General features: G+C 33.3%; 1 protein-coding gene across 13 annotated transcripts in view; it reads left to right on the top strand.

The window, feature by feature from the left end:
• Positions 1-20,998, top strand: part of Camsap2 (calmodulin regulated spectrin associated protein family member 2) — a 93,734-nt gene that overhangs the window by 61,456 nt on the left and 11,280 nt on the right. For 7 of the 13 annotated variants that reach the window (XM_078022547.1, XM_078022548.1, XM_021729885.3 and 4 more), the window contains 8 exons: positions 748-780; positions 4,053-4,194; positions 4,455-4,594; positions 12,784-12,877; positions 14,959-15,052; positions 17,391-17,473; positions 17,895-17,964; positions 18,703-20,905. In XM_078022547.1, the coding sequence (XP_077878673.1) occupies positions 748-780; positions 4,053-4,194; positions 4,455-4,594; positions 12,784-12,877; positions 14,959-15,052; positions 17,391-17,473; positions 17,895-17,964; positions 18,703-20,905 (2,859 nt within the window). The remainder of the gene's footprint in view (positions 1-747; positions 781-4,052; positions 4,195-4,454; positions 4,595-12,783; positions 12,878-14,958; positions 15,053-17,390; positions 17,474-17,894; positions 17,965-18,702; positions 20,906-20,998) is intronic. The other 6 variants (XM_078022550.1, XM_078022551.1, XM_005330375.4 and 3 more) reach the window with 3 other exon arrangements.

A 20,998-nucleotide genomic window follows, 5' to 3' on the forward strand; every position in this document is an offset into this window, starting at 1 on the left:
AAAAAATCTAATTAAATATTTTATAAGAAATTTGGAGTAACTTAAACCATTATATCTGAAACTTTTACATATCTACTATTGGGAATAGTCCACAGTAATTTCTTACTACTAGTTTCTATGCAATGGATTCTTCTAGTCTAAAAATAACAAAAGATTGGGAACTTTGACACATTTTCAGTGGCTTCCTGCTCTTTGATCCTGTTCTTATACTTTTTGAGGCTATTATAACTGCAACTGCCCAAAATTTTCTGTTAAATGGTAGATTAACATATGTGTTAAGATTAACATACATGCATCAAAGTCAATAAGGTCATTCTTCCAGTGCTGTAAGAAAAATCTAAGGAAATGTTATCTATTTGTGAGGGCTGATTTGAAGATCTAGCCCTAGAATTGTTTTGCTTACCTTATGTGATATAGATTTATTTATTTTTATTTTCAGTATGACATGTGATTCCAAAACTCAGAAATAAAATTCTTTTTTTTTTTTTCAAAATATGCAGCAAGCATATCCTGAGTATCCAAAAATGAATTTCTATATATCTTAGAAGAAGGTGGTAATCTTTATTATTAGGAACCTTTATCTTCTTAATTGAAGTAATTAATTAGCATGTGAAAAAATGTTCTGAGAATTATAAACTTGGAACTCCACTATCAGAAACTCTACTGTAATTTGTTAATTGAAAATAATTCTGATGAATTTTCCCTTTACCTTTTGCTTTTACCTTTTTTCTGCTGCTTCCTCTGAAGTCTCCTTCCAAATGGTTTTGGAAACTGGTTCCAGTAAGTTTGCCCAGCTACTTCAATTTGCTTTCCAGAATTGCAGTTGTAGAATGATATTGTTCATATCTTGCTGGTATAATCATTTCATATATTTCTGTTAGTGACTGAATAGAGATTTGGCTTTAAGATATTTGATCATGAAGCTGGGTGAATAGCCCAGCTGATAGAGTGCTTGCCTTGCGTGCACAAGGCTATGGGTTCAATCCCCAGCACCAAAAAGAAAAAAAAAAAGATATTTGATCATACTATAAAATGGAAAGATAGTAGATCTAGCCAAAATTTAGATTAGAAATTTTTAAAATAATTTAAAGAGCATCATTTTGCTAATCTTTATCAGTATTCGCATTCAGTAAGTAAGTAAAACCAATACAAAAACAACTAATAGATGTAGAGTGTTATGAATTTTAAGTAAATTTGAATTGCTTGTATAAATTGTATTTTTAAAGTATCTTTTTGACAGAGTCATTTTCTGTTAAGCCTGAATTATAGAGGACAATCTTTTGTGTGATGAGAAAGTAAAAAGTTCTCTGTGTCCTCAACAGTATTGGACCTAATCTGTATTGAATTCTGATTTGACTTGAAGAATTGATATTTCAGGATTAAGTCTGAGAGTTATACCAACAAGAATAAAAATATAATTTAGAAATATATCATAATGTTGACATAGAAAATGTGATTCTCCTTTTAAATACCAAGTTTTGTTTGTAGAAAGAATAGGAAATAGTTTCATTCAGTGAATTTTACAAAGCATAGAGTATGTTCAAGTATAAAAGGCTGGATGATTTTCTTGAACTCTACACAAACTGAGAGTTGTGCATAACCTCAAGAATTAAAAGTTGGTTTACCTTTTGTCTCTCCAAGAATATAATCCTCACACAACTCATAATTTTCTGATTGTCTAGTCTAAATCACAGACATTTATTTCTAACACCATATGAAGTTGCGCATGTGTGTTAAGCTGTATATATGCACACATACATGCACACATAAACACAAACACACACACACACCTTGTCCAAAAGTACTGCTTGGCAGAAGGAAACAGAATAAATCACACAATTCACTTCTTTATTCCATGACCCTTGGTAATGGGTTCATTTCAATTCAGATTATAGGCTAAAAACAATTTAATCCTAGAAAAGATCTGGGAAGTTTGGGACTGAATCCAGTCCAATTTAGAGGATGTCTGAGAGGCAAACTGTTTTGATTCCAGCTAACAAAGAAAAGAGGGTAAAGATCTGGAACAGTGCTTACTAAAGGTAAGAAAGGTAACTTAAAGCTAGAAGATGCTATCGATTGAGCCAGGCATGGTAGCCCACACCTGTAATCCCAGCAACCCAGAAGCCTGAGATAGGAATATTGCCAAGTTTGAGGCCAGTCTCAGCAATTTATTGAGACCCTATCTCAAAATAAAAAGGACTGGGGAAGGAGTATTGGAGTACCCTGGGTTCAATCCCAGTTCCAAAAATAAATAAATTAATAAATAAAATGCTACTGTTGATTTCTTTTTTCTCATTCCTTTTTTTTTCTTTCCCTCTAACTTCTCTCCTCTCCTCTTTTCATGGTTGATTTTTAAACTGTCTCCTAGCAACAAAGTGAGGAAGTTTTCTAAGGATTATGTAAAAATCAGTATTGAAAGAATCTATATAGTTCATGTAAGTAATTATGTTCTGAATATAGGTATTCTAGTTAGGAATATACCATTGACTATAGATGTCTAGCTTTCACTGATCAATAAGAATAAATTCTTCCAAAAATCTTCAAGAGGATAATATGTTCCATGAAGCTTGTCCTTGGGTAGCCAGTGAGAGAGAAGCAGAAATAAATATCTCTTTATTTATTAATGTATGTTTTTCTGAGGGATGTCATTCAAAACATGTAATTTTACCACCAAATAGTTAAATGTTCTTTTCAATAAATTTTTCTATTTTATTCTTACAAAAATATTTCTCATAATTACATTTTAATTATAAAATATAGTGATGGCAATTTAAATGCAAATAAAAATAAAATTAGTCTCGATTACCTCTTTTAAAAATGACTATTTAAACACCTATATACATTTTGCTAATAAAATACTTTAATATTCACCATCACTAAATCTTGAACATTCTATTTCTCGGCTTTAGGAGAGCTACTAGCTACTAACAGCTAACTTTATTGATTGCTCTGTGTGCCCAGCAGTGTGCACAGCCCTTTATGTCCATCATCTTATTTAATCCTCCAGTGGTTCTGTGAAGTAGGTCCTGTTATTATCCCCATTTCACAGATGGGGAAAATGAGAAAATAGAGTTTTAAGTAACTTGTTCAAGATCACAGAGCTAATAAGTGGCAGAACCAGGATCTGAACCCAGGTAATCTGACTCAATCATTTGTTCCCTTAACCAGTTATACAGCATGTTTCCTCTTTCGAGAGCTCTCATAAAAACTTATATCCAGCCACACCAAACAGTCTTTAGAAAACAAAGTCTTCTTTTGTTTTTGAGGGGGAGCACCCTTATACTCGATTTATATATTGGTTAATGTTACCTGGATTGGGAGTTTTTTGTTTCAGAGTTGTTAGCACTTTATTTGTATTATTTCTCCATTGAAATGATGAACCAGAAGAGTATCTTGGTGCTTTGATAACTATTCTTCAAAGTTGCGTTTCTTATCTCCATATTTCTCTTAAGAATAGTATATTCTTTTACCTGCTCCTTTTTGATAACTCTAGTAACTCTCTCTCCTCAAGTAATACTTTTTGCTCTTCCCATTTAAGAACTTTCAAGGGCTGGAGATGTAGCTCAGTGGCAGTGTTTGCCTCGCATGCATGAATCCCTGAGCTCAGTCCTTAGCACCACAAAAACAAAAAACAAAAAGAACTTCTGGCCTTTCTGTGTAAGAACTTTCAGTCTAAAGTAAGTCTTAGTATTAAAGTAAATGAACTTTGTGATCTACAAATGAACAGAATTGGTGATTTGGGTATAAAATGTCCAAATATGTTTTGTGATGCTTTTTAAGTATTTAACCAAAGTGTCATTTCATGTGAATTAGTAATATAATGTTATATTAAATATTTAACTTTGAAATTATACTGTTATTGCTGTGTATTTAACTGGTAATTTCTGGTATTATTTAGAAAAGAAGGATATTGGTGAATAGTTATCACTTCTCTTGGTTTATATATTACTATTTGATATGTTAGAATCTTCAATTCTGAATTTTTTTCCTGTATGTTGCTTAGTACTTGTTTATTTTTATCTCCCTCTTTTCTATGTATATATATATTGTAGGCTCGTTATAGGAAAGAGCAAACATTGCTTAAGCAACTGCCTTGCATTCCATTGGTAGAAAATTTGCTGAAGGATGGTACAGATGGCTGTGCGTTAGCTGCCCTTATTCATTTTTACTGTCCTGGTGTTGTCAGATTAGAGGGTAAGTGTTCCAGTGAAATATTTTTATGTAGATAGTAACAAATATTTAACATAATATTTAATAAGTATTGAAGGCTTAAAAAAAAGAACACTTACATATAACCCTGGGGAAGAGAGTAGAGAACTTTCTGTGTAATGATCACTTTATCTGTAAATGTGTATTAAAGAGATTCTATATATTTGGGTATTTGAACTATCACTAATTATGAAATGTTCGTCAAATTAATCCAAAGTCATTACCTTGCTTTTTTTCTATTTAAGATATTTGTTTGAAAGAAACTATGTCTTTGGCTGATAGTCTATATAACCTGCAGCTGATTCAAGAATTTTGCCAAGAATACTTGAACCAGTGTTGCCATTTCACCCTGGAAGATATGCTATATGCTGCTTCATCCATAAAAGTAAGTTAAATTATTCTCTTTGCTTTTTTGAAGTTTGTATAAGAGGAACATACAAGATATATAAATGACCTTGTTACTTTAAGCTTATAGTTTAACTGTATCAATCAAGAACTTTTGAAAAAGATAGTTTGATTTTTCTTCTTATATATTTTTTTTAATATTTATTTAAATATATTAATAGCTACAGATTTCTTTTACAATGCAAAGCCAGACAAAGTCATGTATAAAATTGATCTGTAGCCTTAATGTTAACATAATAGAACATTAGCCATTAATATTTCTAGACATAGATGGTAATAAAAAGTGAGATTCTTCCTTTAAAAATAATGAAGGATTTTTTTCTTCAAGAATTTTAATTAAAAAAATATAGAAAAATAAGGTCATATACTATTTAATTATCACTTTGCATAAATATGTAGTATAGTTATATAAAATGGTATCTGCATATGTAATGAGCATGAAATTGAAATTTAGTTTATTATCACTAGGTCATATGTATAGTTATTTAGTTATCAAAATATTAAAAATTTATCACCTTTATTGTCTTTCCAATCAGTGTTTGCTTTCATATTTCATTAAAAGAATGATAAAATTTTATTTAAATCAGTGATGTTTTATTGATTGTAAGTCAAATATATTTTATTTCCATTGATATTAAATGTTAAGGATAATAATCATGATTAGAGTTTTGAAAAGTGCATTTTGTTCCAAATTTTGAAAATTGGGTTGTTATAAGTACTGTATTTTTAATACTTTAAGGATTGTTTCTTATTCTTTAGAGATTATTTTAGTAGTATATTTTATGTGAGTCATTAATATAAATTCAGAAATTGTAAATGTAGTATATTGATTCATACACACAGTTTTATAAAACCTTGAACCTTAATATTGTAGTATAATTACGTATATAAGAACTTTATAGGTTTTTTCAATTCCTAAAGAAAAAAAGTATTTAAGATAGTAATTTATTTGTGCCGGGCTCTGTGTTGCATGCCTATAATCCCATGCTCCAGAAGCTGAGACAGGAGGATCATGAGTTCAAAGCCAGCCTCAACAACTTAGCGAGGCACTAAGCAGCTTAGTGAGACCCTGTCTCTAAATAAAGTACAGAATAGGGCTGGGGATGTGGCTCAGTGGTTGAGTGCCCCTGAGTTCAATTCTCAGTACAAAAAAAAATAGTAATTTATTTGAAGTTTAGGAGTCACATGTTATAAACACAGATAGCCCCCATGGATATAATTTACATTTCTAGGAAATGATTCAAAAGCAGATTATGAAAATGAGTAGGGCCATCTATTACTTTTTGTGAATTTTAGGATTTGTTTGCATCTGCTCTTAACAAGTGTAACATGAATATTCTTAGAATAAGAGCTCTAATTAAGACATTGTCTGTGCCAGGTATGATAGCCTGTAATCCCAGCAGCTCAGGGGGCTAAGATAGGAGGATTTCGGGTTCAAAGCCAATCTCAGCACTTTACAAGACCATAATCAACTTAGTGAGACCTTGTCTCAAAATAAAAAAACATGAAGGGCTACGCACATGAAGAAAATGAAAAGAGAAAGGGTGTCATGGTGCCCTCCTGTAATCCCAGCTACTCGTGAGGTTGAGGAAAGAGGATTGCAAGTTCAAGACCAGCTTTGGTAACTTAATAAGGTCCTGTCTTTAAAGAAAAGAGAAAAAGTGTTGAGGATGGAGCTCAGTGATAAAGTGTCCTGTGGTTCAGTCCTCGTCTCTGTCTCTGTCTTCTCTCTCTCTCTCTCTCTCTCTCTCTCTCTCTCTCTCTCTCTCTCACACACACACACACACACACACACACACACACAGACACACACGAGCCAGCATTGTCACAAAAATGTAATATGGCAAAAATTGAAGTATGTCAGGCACTGTACTGGGGTATTCATTCATTTATTCACTCAACAAATATTTATTGAATCTTCAGTTTTCAGGATAAAGCAGTGAACAAAACAGTTCTGCCTCTCTGCCATCCCAAATAAAATTGCCCTAATGGTGTCAACAGTCCTGAAAGATTTCCATTGGCTTAGCAGAAGAGACATGTTGGTAAACAAATAGGGACAATTCTATGCTGAAAGAGATAAAGGAACCTAGTATAGTGGGAGTAGAGAGAAGGAGGTGATCACTCAGCATTCAGCAGGATTATGGAAAATGTCAAGAAGGAAGGGATCCGTCAGATCTCACGACAAAACCCAAAATGGGAAAGAAAGGGGAGGAAATATTGTCTGGAAATAAACCTTTTAAAATGCCATTGTATTTGCCCCTTATTTTAGAATATGCACTGCGTATTGGTGTTAGGCCATTCCTTACTGCTGCCCCTTCAAGAAGTATTTTATCTAGTGACTAGTAGTGTGATTAGTAGGTGGTCATTTTTAAGGACAGTTTGTCATTATCTAACCTGATTTAACATGTTTAGAAAATACAAGTCCTTGTGTTTGATCCTGAGCACAGCAAAAAAAAAAAAAAAAGAAAGAAAAGAAAAGCAGAAGGCTATATAAGGATTGTTCATGGTGGTAAAAAGTTGGAAATTATCCTTATTACTAAAGTCATAATTTTAAATGTTTTGTAGTATAACTGAACTGTTTAAAGGAAGGAAGTAGAGATATTTCTGCTAAGGTAGAAAGGTATCTAAGACATTATATATTGAAGAAAGCTTTTTCTTTTTTCTTTCTTTTTTTTTTTTTTTGGTGGTGTTGCTGGAGATTGAATCCAGGACCAGTAAACCACATCCCCAGCCCCCAGATTTTTTTTCTATGTATATGCAAAGATGTACCTATATAGTCTACCCTCTGGATCTGTGGGTTTCACTAATGTGAATTCAACCAACCACAGATGGAAAATATTCAAAACAAATTGTGTTTATACTGAACATGTATAGACTTTTTCATATTATTATTCCCTAAACAATTCAGTATAATAACAGTTTATATAGCATTTAAACTGTATTAGATATCATAAGTAATCTACTGGTGATTTAAAGTTTTGTGTAGGTTGTACACAAATGATACACTATTTTACATAAGGGGCTTGAGCATCTACAGACTTTGGTAATAGTGGGGATCCTGGTGCCACACCCTTTTCCTTTCCCACCCTGGCAGATACTGAGGAGAACATCATAGATGCACAGAGGAAGGTCTGTAGAAGGCTATAAACAAAATAATAGTGATTTCTCTGAGTGTGGTATTAGGATATGGGGGGTGGTTAAGGCATAATTCACCTTTTATTCTATATGATCTAAATTTTATATTTTTTACATCATTTTAATATATAGCTATATCTGACATTCTAATAACTAAAAGAAGAAGCTTTTAAATGAAATTAATGTAGTATCATTGATGGAATAGGGTGACAGATTTATTGCCATTTAATCATGATAAATTTATAACAAAATAATCTTCATGAACTTTGATTATTGGGAACATTATTGAGCTCTTAAGCAGTGTTTGTCCAAAAGATAAAGTCAGCTTTCAGCTAACTGTATAAGTAGAGTGGAACACAGCACCAATACTTACAAAGTATTTTATATTTTGGCTTTAGAAAGTATACTGTAAAGATCAGTATAAAGGGAAATATATATATATAAGTTACAGTAGTTTTACTACCTGAGATACTTCAGCCAATGTTTGGATCCTGTGCTGACTAGTCTTTTGGTGTGCATATATTTATTCATTTATGTTTGGTCAATAGATATTTATTGAGTATCTATTATGTTGTAGGCAGTGTTGTAAACAACTGACCATGTAATGATAAGCACAGACTTTGTCTGGCAAAACCTTGTAATCTGGTAGGTAAGATGAGAAACCCTGAAGAATATGGTACTAGATAAATCTGGAGAAATGAAAAAGGAGACCCAATCAAGTAACCTTCTGTAGGCAATACAAAGTTTCTCTTTTATCTCTAGAGCAATGGGAAGGGTGGGTAGGGGTTGCATTTTGAAAAACTTGTTCTTAATAAGCCATAGAAAAAACTTTATGTTCCAAAGAAGAATCAGCATCATTATGATAAAGATGGAGAGCAGTTTGAATCAGAGTTTTATAATGAAGATGGCAAGAATTGGATAGATTGCTGAATTGTGTAGGGTGTAGGATCTGCAGGTTTGTGATGAGTTGGATACGAGGAGGGAGAGAGAAGGAGGTGTTAAGAATGACTGTAGGTTTCTGATTTGCTGAAATAAATACTGGAACACTGGTACCATTAAATGAGACAGGACTGGACTAAGAGCATATTTATGGGGAAAATGACTATTACACTTTTGGACTTTAGTGCCTTTGAAATATCCCAAAGAAAATGCTTTATGTTTTTTATATTTTTATCCAATGTTATATAAGTATAGTCAGTACATTTGAGAGCCATTTGGTTATGTGGTCATAGGCATTATCAGCATGTCAAAGAGGGGAAAAATGAAGAATATCAGATACTGCTGAGAGGTTATATGAAAATCTGTTTGATTTAGCAACATATTTAAGTCATTGGTGACTCAAGCAAATGCTGTTTTGGAGAAATGTGGCTCAGTGCCAAACTGGAATGGATGAGGCAATAGTAAGGGATGGAATGGAGAGTGTCCGTGTAGACCCAACCCACTCTTAGGTAGATTTGTGAAAAGGTAAGAAGGTAGATGGGGAGAAATGGGAGAATGATGGTTTACTGAGGAAGGTTTTATTTTCTTTTGTTTTTTTTAATAAAGAGAGATTTGAGCATGTTTTTTAATTTGTTTTGGTATTGGGGATTGAACACAGAGTTTCTTTACCACTGATCCTATATACTTAGTGCTTTTAATTTTTTATTTTGAGACAGGGTCCTGCTAAATTGCCCAAGTTGACCTCAAACTTTCCTCCTGCCTCAACCTCCTGAGTTGTAGGGATTACAGACATGGGCTGGCTTTGAGCATGTTAAAAGTAGCAAAAAATCAGTTGAAAGACAGTATAAATATAAAGGAGAGAGGAATATAATTAAAAACATAAAGTTGGGTGATGTGGTACATGCCTGTAGGTCCAGGTACTTGGGAGGCTATGGCAGGAAGATAATTTAAGCTCACAAATTCAGGATCAGCCTGAGCAATATAGCAAGACCCCATTAAAAAAATAAATAAGTTTTTGTTTTCAAGAGCCAGCAACTGTGGTGCACACCTGTAATACCAGCAGCTAGGGATGCTGAGGCAGGAGGTTCAAAGCCAGACTCAGCAACTTAATGAGGCCCTAAGTAACTCTACGAGACCCTGTCTCAAAATAAAATATAAAAAGAGCTGGGGATGTGGCTCAGTGGTTAACCACTTCTGAGTTCAATCCTGGTACCAAAATAAATAAATAAATAAGGCTGGGGATGTTAAGCACCTCTGGGTTCAATCCCTGGGTACCAAAAACAAAAAGTTTTTTGAGAAAGCAACCAGGGATGAGATCCACTGCACAATCTGTGGAATTATGAACATTCTCATTACTTTTTAAAGAAAAATAGTATGCCTTTACATATAAACTTTGAATATCCTGGGAATTTACGGTGTAAAAAAAACACTGAGAGTAACTTAAGAAAGCTGCCAAATTCTGTTCATCAGTGTGCATTATCCTCCATAATGCTCCAGACTCTCATATTCAGCCACCTATATGTAGGTTCACTTAAGGGTCTGATGAATATCTTAAAGATAATAATTTATGATTTCTTGCGTTACCTGTTTCCCCCAGTCTTCTCCATTTTGTTAAGTGGCAATATCAATTACTTCAGAAAAGAAACTCTTGATTCTTTCCTTTCTTTCACATTCTGGATACATAAAGAGGTATTTGAGATAAACATTTGAAAGTTACCAACTTAAATATGAGAAACAAAACCAATAGAGCCCATGGTCTAAGGGAAAGTATATGTAGAGCCTTACAGATCATTCATAGTTAGCAGATAAGAGGAAGAAGGCAAGACATTGTAGAACACCTACTTGTATATCCAGTGAAAATTTTTAAAACAAATTTAATATGAAATAAGACCTCACTCATCAAATTTTTAATCAATATAATAATTATAATAATAGTTTCATTAGGTACCAAATACCCCAAATATTTATATTTATATTTTGTATATATATATATTTTTTTAAGGTATATATTAAAAATAACTCTGAAAACATTTTTTTTTTAGTCTTTACATTTCTTTATTGAATCTTTGACACTGTTTTTTACAATCAGGTCAGTGAAGACTATCCATCAAAAAATGGTTTCCCTGAAGGTGTGTGTACATGTACATATATTTTAAAACAACAACAACAACAAAAATCCTCATTTTTGCTTTGAAATTTCAAAAGCTATCACAATAGCTCATAAAATCTATCTATATACATAGATGAATTTATACAGATCTATTGAAAACATTACCAGTATTTCTATGACAATGATTAGCTTTACACATTTTAGAACATTCCATGGCAAATATTCCTCTGAAAATATTTATTAAGTACATGAACATCAGGACATACTTCAATGTAATGTAGCAAACTTTTAGGTGTATAATATTTTACATCTATTGGACTTTCTATGTTTGATTCATCAATTTTAAGTAGCAATATTGTTTTTATTTTTATTATTTTTAAAGCTGACTTTATTATGATTTAACAAGTAAAAAGAGCTATGTAAAAGCTTAGGACAAGGGGGAAACCATGAATGTGTTAATGCATTTTTATGAAAAAGGCTCTTTGAAATAACAGTATTGATTGCTCCTACTATCTAGGAAAAATATGAAATTTTATTACTATTTGTTTGGAAAAAAAATAAGGACACAACATTACATTCTCATTGATTCGTTGAGCTTATTGATGTTGCAGGAAGTTTGCATTATGACCTTGCTCTATGGATGCCTGGAGAGAGAGAAACTATCACAGGGGAGGTCACTTATAAGCAGGGAGTCAGAGTCAAATGGTAATTCAGTATGTCAAGCTCCACTCTTCAAATTTGCTTTACACGGTATTGAGATTTCTAGTTTGTTTGTTTTTTTTTCCCCAAAATGCATTCCACTACCATGTATAATTAAAAAGAAAAAAAATTTTAAAAATGAGAGAATAAAAAAAGTCAAAAGGTAAAAATCTACATTATTTAGTGGTCTGATACTTTACACTTTCCAAGGATTTTTTTTTTAAAACATCCAAAATTTATTAGTTGCTTAAAACATTACATTGATCTTGACATATCATATATCATACATTTGTTTCAAATGGGGTATGAATTCTTATTAAAATTATTTTTAAAATACTTTATTTGTAGATGGATACAATACCTTTTATTTATTTATTTATTTATGTGGTGCTGAGATGAACCAAGTGCCTCACATGTGCTAGGCAAGTTCTCTGCCATTGAGCCACAACCCCAGCCCCTGAAAACAGATTTTTATATAGTCCTATTTTGAAAACATTTTCCAAGTATCTCAGATTAAAATAATTATGTGTACAGCTTTTATGTTATGTATATTTAAAATATAAAGTTGTAGTATAAATGTGTTTTTGAGGAGCCTTTTAATTTCAAGCCATTTAAAAAGTATTTGCATTTTGAAATATAAATAAAAATATTGTTGACTTATCCTTATTAATAACTTATCAAAGTTAAATGGGATGCATTAAATTGTATGAATAATGTTTTTTGTACATTTCAAAATTATTAAGGCCTCCCCTTAACAATCTAGAGTTTGGGTGTTATATAGCATCTAGATTACCATTGAGTTTAGCATTGTCAAGCACATGGAAAACAATATTTTTTTAAACTATATGCCTAATTACTTTTCAGGGAAATTTCCAGGACTCTGACTAGAAGTAGCTTAATTTTTTAAAAAATTATAACTGCTCTTCAGGATATCAAAAGATTGAATACGTATTTGGTTGATTGTGTTTACTTTGGAAGAAAAGTACCTTACATATTAGAGTTCTACACAGCTAAAGATGTTAATACCTCTAGATAAATTGGACCACCATTCTAGAACCATAAATAAAATCACCAAAGAAGTTTTGAACATTCATAATGTTTACCCACAAGTGCTAATATTTTATTACAGAGTTAATAGCCTATAGTAGAAATTCTTCAGTAGTGAATGAATGAGATTTAAGTCTACATTTAATAGAACAGATTATAATTCTACTTATCATTAATTCATGATCAAGTGTTACTTTATTTAGGTTTTTTTTTTTAATTTTCTTAACTTCCTTATATAGAGTAATTATTTGGTGTTCATGGCAGAACTCTTCTGGTGGTTTGAAGTTGTGAAGCCATCGTTTGTACAGCCTCGTGTTGTTTGTCCACAAGGAGGTAATCAGTCTTATTTGTTTTTACTTCTTTATTCTTAACATAGAAAATGTGGAAAGTTTTTATGACTTCACCTGGTTATTCTTCTAGAAGGAAGCCTGTTATTGTTTTAGATTTTAGCTATTAGTCTTGACAGATTTTGAGTATCCTAATATTTAAAGTCACTAAATCCTGTTTGAGAGACAGATGATTAAGAATGGTTAGGAGAGGAGAAGAGAAAATGGAGAACGTGACTCTGAATTTGAAACACTTAGTTTTAATTGTGTCCCGTTTACTTCTCTTTGCATCTATTATTCCTATCCCTACCTTTTATTTCCTATTGTAGTTTTAAGTTTTGACATTTTACCCAGAATCCACTCACATTATGCCTTGGCTTTAACAAACCTAAAACTTGAATTTGCCTTTAATTTGCCTTTCATTAAACCTTTAATAAAAAGGCTTGTGGCAGGGCATGGTGGTGCATGCCTGTAATTCCAGTGACTTGGAGGCTGAGGTAGGAAGATCTAAAGTTCAAAGCCAGCCTCAACAATTTAGTGAGGCCCTCACTCAAAATTAAAAATAAAAAGACAGCTCAGTGGTTAAGTGTTTCTGCATTCAATTCCCAGTGGCCACCCCCCAAAAGGGACTCATGTATGTTTTTAAACTTGGTATGCTTTTTGATTATTACACTATCATGATTTATTGATTGTGCATAATTTGAATAAAACTAATCAGAAATAAGAAAGTTACTATAAACATCCCTAGGAATAAAGAATAAAAATTCTTTCTGAATTTTCTCTAAAGCAGAATTTTGCATAGCAAACAAATTTTCAGTTGATCTTCATTTTAAATCCAGGGAGTTATTTCTACAAGGAAAAAAAAAAGACCCTAAATTATATGTTTAGCTCCACTAATGAACTTTTTTTCATCTTAAATTATGGGACAAGTTCTTTCTGCTACCTTTGGCTGCCCTGCCCAACACAAAATAAAATTGTTGTGCATCCCAATTAGTTAGCAGATTTGGCTCTAAATTGTATTTTTATAATCCTGTAGTTATCTCCACCCTTCCAAAAAGGTAAAAGAAGAGAAGGAGAAGGAAGAAGCAAAAAATATTAGCCAGAGGAGAAGCATATCATTCTAGTTGATAGTGAGCTTACCTCACACAGCCAGCACACTGCATCTCATGCAAAAATTTGTGAATACATGATAATGAGTATTTCATCTGTTTTAGTGCCTCTATGTTGTTTAAAGTAGATTCTAAACATTGAGCCATTAGATAACAAAGAATGCCTTTAAAGAAACTCAGATTCTTCCTGAAGGCTATTAGGTAAGGTTACATATCTTTAGTAATTATCATAACCAATATTTGGACGGAGTTTTACAATTAACATAAGGTTTTCACCATTATGGTTTTCTGTGATTTCATCTGGGAAGCCCTCTACTCAAAATATTATGGCTGTTGCATTAAATGTCAGAGTCAGAAAGTAAATTGGTTTCCTTCAAAGTTATTTGTAAAAATGTAGACTACTGGGCTGGGGATGTGGCTCAAGCGGTAACGTGCTCGCCTGGCATGCGTGCGGCCCGGTTGGATCCTCAGCACCACATACAAACAAAGATGTTGTGTGCGCCAAAAACTAAAAAATAAATAAATATTAAAAAATTCTCTCTCTCTTAAAAAAAAAAATGTAGACTACTTCAGTGGATCTGATTATTCTCCAGTGAAATTCCATCTTTTATTAATAAAATGCCAGCTACTTCGTAAAAAATAAAGTTGGCCATATGTTTCTGAAAATTCTATGAAAGCTTTCGCAAAATTTTCATTTTAAATGTCTGTATTTATTCTGTGGGAGGCCTTTCCCCCCCCAATTAGCCTTAATCAAGTAAAATTTAAAGCATGAGAATATTTCAATAAGAGTTTTAAAGAGAATTTGACTCTGAAATTTTAAGAAAAAAATAAAAAACTTATAGCATATGCCATGATTTTTATATAAGCAGTAAAGGAAATAGAGAATGAATCGTGATTATTTATTTGTGGCCCATAATTCCTAAAATAATGTTAGAAACATGCTAAACATGTAATTTTAAGGTTTTATCTTTTATTCTAGCTGAACCTGTGAAAGATATGCCATCAATTCCTGTCTTAAATGCTGCCAAAAGAAATGTCTTGGATAGTTCATGTAGTTCTGACTTCACTTCAAGGTAAGATTCCACAATGACTACATTTTTACTATTTCCATTCTGTTTACTAATGAAATCGCATATTTTATTACAGTAAATCAGTTTAAAAATTTTTGTTTAGATATTGAGCTAATTTAAAATTAGCTTACTTATTAAAGCCTGTTTTAACTTAAATATAATTGAATTTTACACTGAAATTATGAACCATACTGAAAAGTGGGAGATTATATTCTGAGGTCCTAATAAACAATTGAAATCAAACTTTTGCTCTATAACTTGATTATAATTGAGAATTACCTAATAGTATATTTGTTCATAGTTGTCTACTAGTGTCTAATAGTCTATGAGTGTGTGTTATGTCTAGTTGGTGATTCTTAGCCCTCAGGGAGAAATTTTAAGATTTTATTTGGATTTTTAATTTTTTTTTTAAGTCTTTGAAGCAGCTTTTACCACTGTTTTATTTTATGTTTACTATGTATATTGAGAGATATAGCAAGAGAATATCTGTTATAAATATTGAATAGTGAATGCATTTAGCTTTTAATACCAGGAACTGAATTTAAAAGCAAAGTAAAAATTTTCTTCCATTCAATATTAGGATAATCCTGACTATTGTTCCAAGTAATAGTCATGAGTTTGTTAGGGACATGAGTTTGTTTAAGAATGTTTTTGGCAGATCTTCCTGGAAGCAGCTTTTCATTTGTGTTCATTAGAACCTGAAATTTACGTTGACTCTGGACTCCCCAGTCTACCTGGTTTTTAAGTTTAAAATTGACGTTTTCTGCAATTTTAGAAATTCAAGAAGATCAATCAAAATACATTTTTAAAATGATAAGCAAAAAATTCAAAGTACTTTCTGTATGAATTATTGGCTTAACGTAAAATTATTGTGTAGCTGTCACCTACTCCTTACATTTAAGACATTTTTCTCTCAAGTGTAGTCCAATGAATACAAAACCCAAGGCCTTTTAATACTTACTTACTTCGCAGGTCTTTTACTGGTGTGAACTTTCTCATGTGTACAAATCATTTCTTACAAATTAAGAAAGCATTCCCTTTCCTTACCCTCTAATTTACTACTGAGTTTTCTTACTACTTCCATTAAGTTTTCTATTCTATAACTATCTACTGTCTCTATGGTTTTGTATAGAGGTGTTAAGTTAGAACATTGCTGATAGAAGAATTTCAGTGTATTTTTTTCATGGAAAGCTTCTCCTAAATATTATTTTCTCAGTACTTTCCTGGTTTGTTACATAGTGATACTTCCTTCCTTGAAACTTTAGAAAACCCTCAGTGTTCCACGTCACTCTTGTACTATTAAGTAATTTGATTCCACTTTAAAGATGAAAAGTAAGACTTGCTGTATCTAGGAACCTGATTGAACAATGTTCTACATTCCGACACTAGAAAATGTTTTCAGTTAAGTCTCGTGTCTTAGTGGCTGCTTTTTCCTAGCAAGAACCTTTTTTTATAATCAGATATCTAAATCCTTTTCCTTGAAGGGTTATTGTGCAATGCCATTCTAGGCTCCTAGTCATCCTGTTACTTCTTTATGTGTCCAGTAGGTCTCCAACATTGTAGAACATTCAAGGAAGGATTCAGTAATTTCTACTCATCCTGGGAATAATATGGTCACAAACTACAAAAGTCCCTACATCTTGTTTCCTAGCTTCTTCTTAGCTGATTAGGGGTGGGAATACCTAACTCCTTCACTTGACTGCAAGGAGGGACACAGCAGACTTAAAATTTATAAAGAGAAAAATTAAGAGAGGAAAGCTTGATTATGCCAAATGTCATAATTTGAGGAGATTATCTAATCCCCTGAGTTAAGTGGAATATGGTAGAATTAAATAGGGAGAAATAACAGGAAAAGTTCGTATCTTTATAGACAAAGAGGTCTTCAAGGTGAAGCTCACTGTCTTAATGTAACTGTTAGATGTGTGTGTGTACAGGCACAAGTCCATGAACAGGGAGACTGTCAGGGTCTCTTAAGGGTTTATTATGCATGTAGTTTTTAGAAATTTAAATTTGACCAAAATATTTCAAATTGGTGATTTAATTTAATGTCTTTTATTTTTGTTTTTCTTTTGGTAAGGTGAAAATAATATGCCATATCTTGTTCCTTAAGGACATTGAGATATATATGAAAGTACTTTAAGTTGTTTAGCTAAAAGACATAAAATTAATGTACATACATTTAATTATAACCATTATTTGATTTAAACAATAGATTATTATTTTTTATAAGATGTAGAACCAGAGGTGATAGTATTATCTTTTTAAGTTCAGCCATTCTGTATGAAATTTATATTATATTAAAAAGCTAAAAAGAAAAATTTAAATGTATTCTACATTGCAGTGGGGAAGGAGCTACATTTACACAGTCTCATCATCATTTGCCTTCTAGATACTCACGACCCCAAGCTCATTCTTCAGCCTCAGGTAGTATATTTGAAAAAGCCTAGAGAAAATGTTATTTTAGAAAGTTACCTGAGAAATGATTGAGGATGAATGTATCTAGACTTTTTTCTTTTCCTGTGGAGTGACTGTTATGCCCTATGCTTACTTTTCCTAATGAAATGAAATACTTCATATATATGTAACTTCTTAATTTTTTGAAGTGGGGGAGCAGTACTGGGGATTGAACCCAGGGCCTTACTCATGCTAATCATGTAGTTCTACCACTGAGCTACATTCCTGGCCTCTAAAATTTATGTGAGTGTGCGTGTGTATGGGGAGGGGGGGTATCCTGCTTACTTTGTAGCAGTATTAATGAACCCTCACATGTGAAATCTGTTAAATTACATATAAATTAAGATATTTTTTACATGATTTCATGGCTTTTTCTTTTTCTCATTTGAAGGAGGAATTAGAAGGTCTTCATCCATGTCTTATGTTGATGGCTTCATAGGAACATGGCCCAAAGAGAAAAGGTAAACTGAATTATTCTTAGAATATTGACATTATCAAGAAATGCCACTGTGTGTGGTGTCAGAACACTCGCCTGACATGCATGAGGCACTGGGTTCAATCCTCAGCACCACATAAAAATAAAATAAAGGTATTGTGTCCACCTACAACTAAAAAAATAAATAAATACATACAAACATACATACATACATACAAACAAAATAGGGCTGTGGATATTGCTCAGCCGTTGAGTGCCCCTGAGTTCAATCCATGGTACCCGCAAAAATAAGAAATGCCAATTTTATCTTTATCTCTCTTTTATTTTTAGCCAGATCACCAAATCTAGAATTTTGGTTAGTACCTAAATTTAAAAAAGGACAACGCAGCACAGGCCTATAATCCCAGCAACTCTGGAGGCTGAGGCAGGAGGACCATGAGTTCAAAGCCAGCCTCAGCAAAGGCAAAGCACTAAGCAACTCAGTAAGACTATCTCTAAATAAAGTACAAAAAAGGGGTTAGGGATGTGACTCAGTGATTGAGTGCCTCTGAGCTCAATCCCTGGTATACCCCTTCTACCCACTTAAAAAAGAGACAACACAGACAAATGCTAAAGAAGTCAAAGAGGCTAAGTTTAAAAGGTAGCTAAGCTAGGCATGGTGGCTCATGGCAAAATTCCCAGTAACTCAAGACTATGATTCTGAAAAATAAGTAAAGAAAATAAATAAAATTTTAAGATTTTTCTCTTTAATTTTTTCCCCTAGATCATCAGTACATGGTGTTTCATTTGATATTTCTTTTGATAAAGAAGATAGTGAACAAAGATCCACTTCTAACCGAGGAATCACTCGTTCCATTAGTAATGAAGGACTTACCCTGAACAATAATCGAGTATCTAAACACATTAGGAAAAATTTGTCCTTCAAGCCAGTAAATGGAGAAGAAGAAGCAGAAAGCATTGAAGAAGAACTTAATATAGACTCTCAGAGTGACTTCAAATCCTATGTGCCCCTTAATACAAATGAACTAAATTCTAATGAGAACATTCATTACAAGCTTCCAAATGGAGCTTTACAAAATAGAGTACTTCTAGATGAGTTTGGCAATCAGATTGAGACACCAAGCATTGAAGAAGCATTACAAATAATTCATGACACTGAAAGATCTCCCCATACACCTCGGCCAGACCAAATTGCTAATGGATTCTTTCTTCATAACCAAGAAATGAGTATCCTAAATTCAAATATCAAGCTAAATCAATCTAGTCCTGATAACATAACTGACACAAAAGGTGCCTTGAGTCCCATAACTGATACTACAGAAGTAGACACTGGAATTCATGTTCCTTCAGAAGATATTCCTGAAACTATGGATGAAGATTCTTCTTTGAGAGATTATACTGTAAGCCTAGACTCTGACATGGATGATGCATCTAAATTTCTTCAGGATTATGATATAAGAACCAGCAATCCCAGAGATGCTTTGAGTCCTTGTCCAAGTACCATAAGTACCAAGTCTCAGCCAGGTAGCAGTGCTTCTTCTAGTTCTGGAGTTAAGATGACCAGCTTTGCTGAGCAGAAGTTCAGGAAACTGAATCATACAGATGGAAAAAGTAGTGGAAGTAGTTCTCAGAAAACTACACCAGAGGGCTCTGAACTTAATATTCCTCATGTGGTTGCTTGGGCACAAATTCCAGAAGAAACAGGCCTTCCACAAGCACGGGACACTACACAGCTGTTAGCTTCTGAAATGGTGCATCTTAGGATGAAACTAGAAGAAAAGAGGCGTGCAATAGAAGCCCAAAAAAAGAAAATGGAAGCTGCTTTTACTAAACAGAGGCAGAAAATGGGAAGGACAGCATTCCTTAATGTGGTAAAAAAGAAAGGAGATGGGATTTCCCCTCTTCGAGAGGAAGCAGCTGGTGCAGAAGATGAGAAAGTGTATACTGATAGAACAAAAGAAAAGGAATCACAGAAAACTGATGGACAAAGGAGTAAGTCACTAGCAGATATAAAAGAAAGCATGGAGAATCCTCCGGCCAAATGGCTAAAGTCACCAACTACACCTGTTGATCCTGAAAAGCAGTGGAACCTGGCTAGTCCCTCAGAGGAGACTTTGAATGAAGGAGAGATTTTAGAATATACAAAATCCATTGAAAAGTTAAATTCATCCCTGCATTTTCTACAACAAGAAATGCAACGCTTGTCCCTTCAGCAGGAAATGTTAATGCAAATGAGAGAGCAGCAGTCATGGGTGATTTCACCTCCACAACCCTCTCCACAGAAACAGATTCGAGATTTTAAACCTTCAAGACAGGCAGGCCTGTCGTCAGCTATTGCACCGTTCTCTTCAGATTCCCCTCGTCCTACTCATCCATCTCCACAGTCTTCTAACAGGAAAAGCACATCTTTTTCTGTTAAAAATCAAAGGACTCCCAGGCCAAATGAATTAAAGATAACACCTTTGAATCGGACCTTGACACCCCCTCGGTCTGTGGATAGTCTTCCTAGGTTACGAAGGTTTTCCCCAAGTCAAGTTCCCATTCAGACTCGGTCATTTGTATGTTTTGGGGATGATGGAGAGCCTCAGTTAAAGGAATCCAAACCTAAAGAGGAGGTTAAAAAGGATGAATTGGAATGCAAAGGAACTTTGGAACAGCATGGACATAATCTTGAAGAGAAGGAGCTTAAACCTTTTGAGTCAACAGTTTCTGAAGTCCTGTCACAGCCTATCACAGAAACTGTATGTCTGACACCAAATGAGGACCAATTGAGTCAACCCACAGAACCACCTCCTAAACCTGTTTTCCCACCTACTGCTCCTAAAAATGTTAATCTGATTGAAGTTTCCCTCTCAGATTTGAAACCTCCTGAAAAGGCTGATGAATCTGTTGAAAAATATGATGGAGAAAGTGATAAAGAACCACTTGAAGATGATCAGAAAGTATGCTGTGGATTCTTTTTTAAGGTAATATTAATCTGCATCATTTGGGACATCTTTATTAGATGGGTGTGTGTATGTATATTTTTATGCTTATTCCTTTAGTAGGAATCCCCTTTG

Source organism: Ictidomys tridecemlineatus, chromosome 10 (assembly GCF_052094955.1).
Source record: "Ictidomys tridecemlineatus isolate mIctTri1 chromosome 10, mIctTri1.hap1, whole genome shotgun sequence".
NCBI lineage: Eukaryota > Metazoa > Chordata > Mammalia > Rodentia > Sciuridae > Ictidomys > Ictidomys tridecemlineatus.